The 2,212-nt window shown below is 31.5% G+C and overlaps 1 protein-coding gene across 1 annotated transcript in view; it reads left to right on the forward strand.

The window, feature by feature from the left end:
* The window catches only part of LOTGIDRAFT_172349 (hypothetical protein), a gene marked incomplete at both ends in the record, with an annotated part of 3,261 nt that extends 1,408 nt beyond the window's left edge, over positions 1 to 1,853 (forward strand). The window contains one exon of the mRNA XM_009049220.1: positions 1,636 to 1,853. Within this exon, the coding sequence (XP_009047468.1) occupies positions 1,636 to 1,853 (218 nt within the window). The remainder of the gene's footprint in view (positions 1 to 1,635) is intronic.
* Between the last annotated feature and the right edge of the window lie 359 nt (positions 1,854 to 2,212).

Genomic DNA, 2,212 nt, shown 5'->3' on the forward strand with positions numbered 1-2,212 from the left:
ATTGGTGATATTGATCAAACTGAATATTGATTTGTCTGAGCATTGGTGATATTGATCATACTGAATATTGATTTGTCTGAACATTGGTGATATTGATCAAACTGAATATTGATTTGTCTGAACATTGGTGATATTGATCAAACTGAATTTTGATTTGTCTGAATATTTGTGATATTGATCATACTGAATATTGATTTGTCTGAACATTGGTGATATTGATCAAACAGAATTTTGATTTGACTGAACATTTGTGATATTGATCATACTGAATATTGATTGTCTGAACATTTGTGACATTGATCAAACTGAATATTGATTTGTCTGAACATTGGTGATATTTATTGATTTGTCTGAACATTGGTGATATTGATCAAACTGAATATTGATTTGTCTGAGCATTGGTGATATTGATCAAACTGAATATTGATTTGACTGAACATTGGTGATATTGATCAAACTGAATTTTGATTTGACTGAACATTGGTGTTATTGATCAAACTGAATATTGATTTGTCTGAACATTGGTGATATTGATTGTAACGATATCTGTTTAACTGTATTTACTTGTAATCTCCCTTTAATGTACCTCGCATGCGCGCCGTAAAAAGGAAGTTCTCAGTATGTCTCTCTCTAATAAATAACGTTGTTAAAACTCTCTAGTCTTTTCTGACTCACCAACTTAACATACAAGACAACAACGTTACATTGATCAAACTGAATATTGATTTGTCTGAACATTGGTGATATTGATCAAGCTGAATGTTGATTTGTCTGAACATTGGTGATATTGATCAAACTGATTATTGATTTGTCTGAACATTGGTGATATTCTTTGATTGTCTGAACATTTGTGATATTGATCAAGCTGAATGTTGATTTGTCTGAACATTGGTGATAGTTATAAAGCTAATTGTTGATTTGTCTGAACATTGGTGATATTGATCAAACTAATTATTGATTTGTCTGAACATTGGTGATATCGATCAAACTGATTATTGATTTGTCTGAACATTGATGATATTGATCAAACTGAATGTTGATTTGACTGAACATTGGTGATATTTATTGATTTTTCTGAACATTGCTCAATATTGATATACCGAACAATGACCATACATAACTTTAATCCAGTGAATACTGGAACATTGATTTGATTTTGATATTTTGTATTACACAATCATTATAACTATTACAATCATTTTCTAATCTCTTTTATTTTCATTGGTAATCAATTATTAAATATTATGTAACGGTTGGATTGTTACTGTAAATATTGGCGAGATCCTTTTGTATAGATTACAAACTGAATATATCTTCAACAAGATGTCATGATGTAGTTACCAATTGTCTGTATTGATTATCAAGCATTCTCGAATTCGCGTGATTTTGAACTCATCAGATAATATCATATAACTCGCTGTTGTGTTTCAAAACACCAATGGTAAATATGCGTTCACTATTTACTTTATCAATTGGATAATTGAGGTGAAAGCGTGATCGCATCCCCTTTTCACAATGATGTTTTTAGCACATACATGTATATGTACAATTGTTTAATAAAAAATATTCACAGAGTGTGTAGACATATTGGTTCTATGGATAGAGTATGTTATAAATGCTAACCTTCTCTTTCAGATTCCTGTGGTCCACCCCCAAATATAACCAGTATGTTAACAGTGATACCTGAGTTGATCGTATCAGGATCTATTGTAAACTATACTTGTCAGTTCAATAGAAGTATAACGTTAACAGCAGTATGTGATTCAAAGATTCAAGAATGGATATATGAAGACTCTGTTATCTGCCCACGTAAGTTATTGTTGTTGAGCATAATACCATCACAAGATCAATGAGGAAAATAAAACAAATTGAGCATCCACTCATTTAAAATCGATATAGTCTGATTAGCGCAAACGTCACACACTTTCTAAATAGCAGCAGGAAACGTTTCAGTCTTGAACTTTCGGATCCAGTAGATTTCGTAGGATTTCTTTTATTCCAAGACGTAGGAAAGGGAAGAAAATCTTGTTGAATTAAACCGTTATTTATCACTAGTCAAGAAGTGTATGAGCGATATGATAAAGAATAGAGGGACCAGACTGTAAAATAAAGGCCCACATGCTGCCCTCGAACTATGCACGACTTCATATGAGATTTATATTTGCTCAGGTACAAAAGCATAAAGTTTCACATTTTACATTTTTTCTAATGT

The sequence above is a fragment of the Lottia gigantea genome, assembly GCF_000327385.1.
Source record: "Lottia gigantea unplaced genomic scaffold LOTGIsca_131, whole genome shotgun sequence".
Lineage (NCBI taxonomy): Eukaryota > Metazoa > Mollusca > Gastropoda > Lottiidae > Lottia > Lottia gigantea.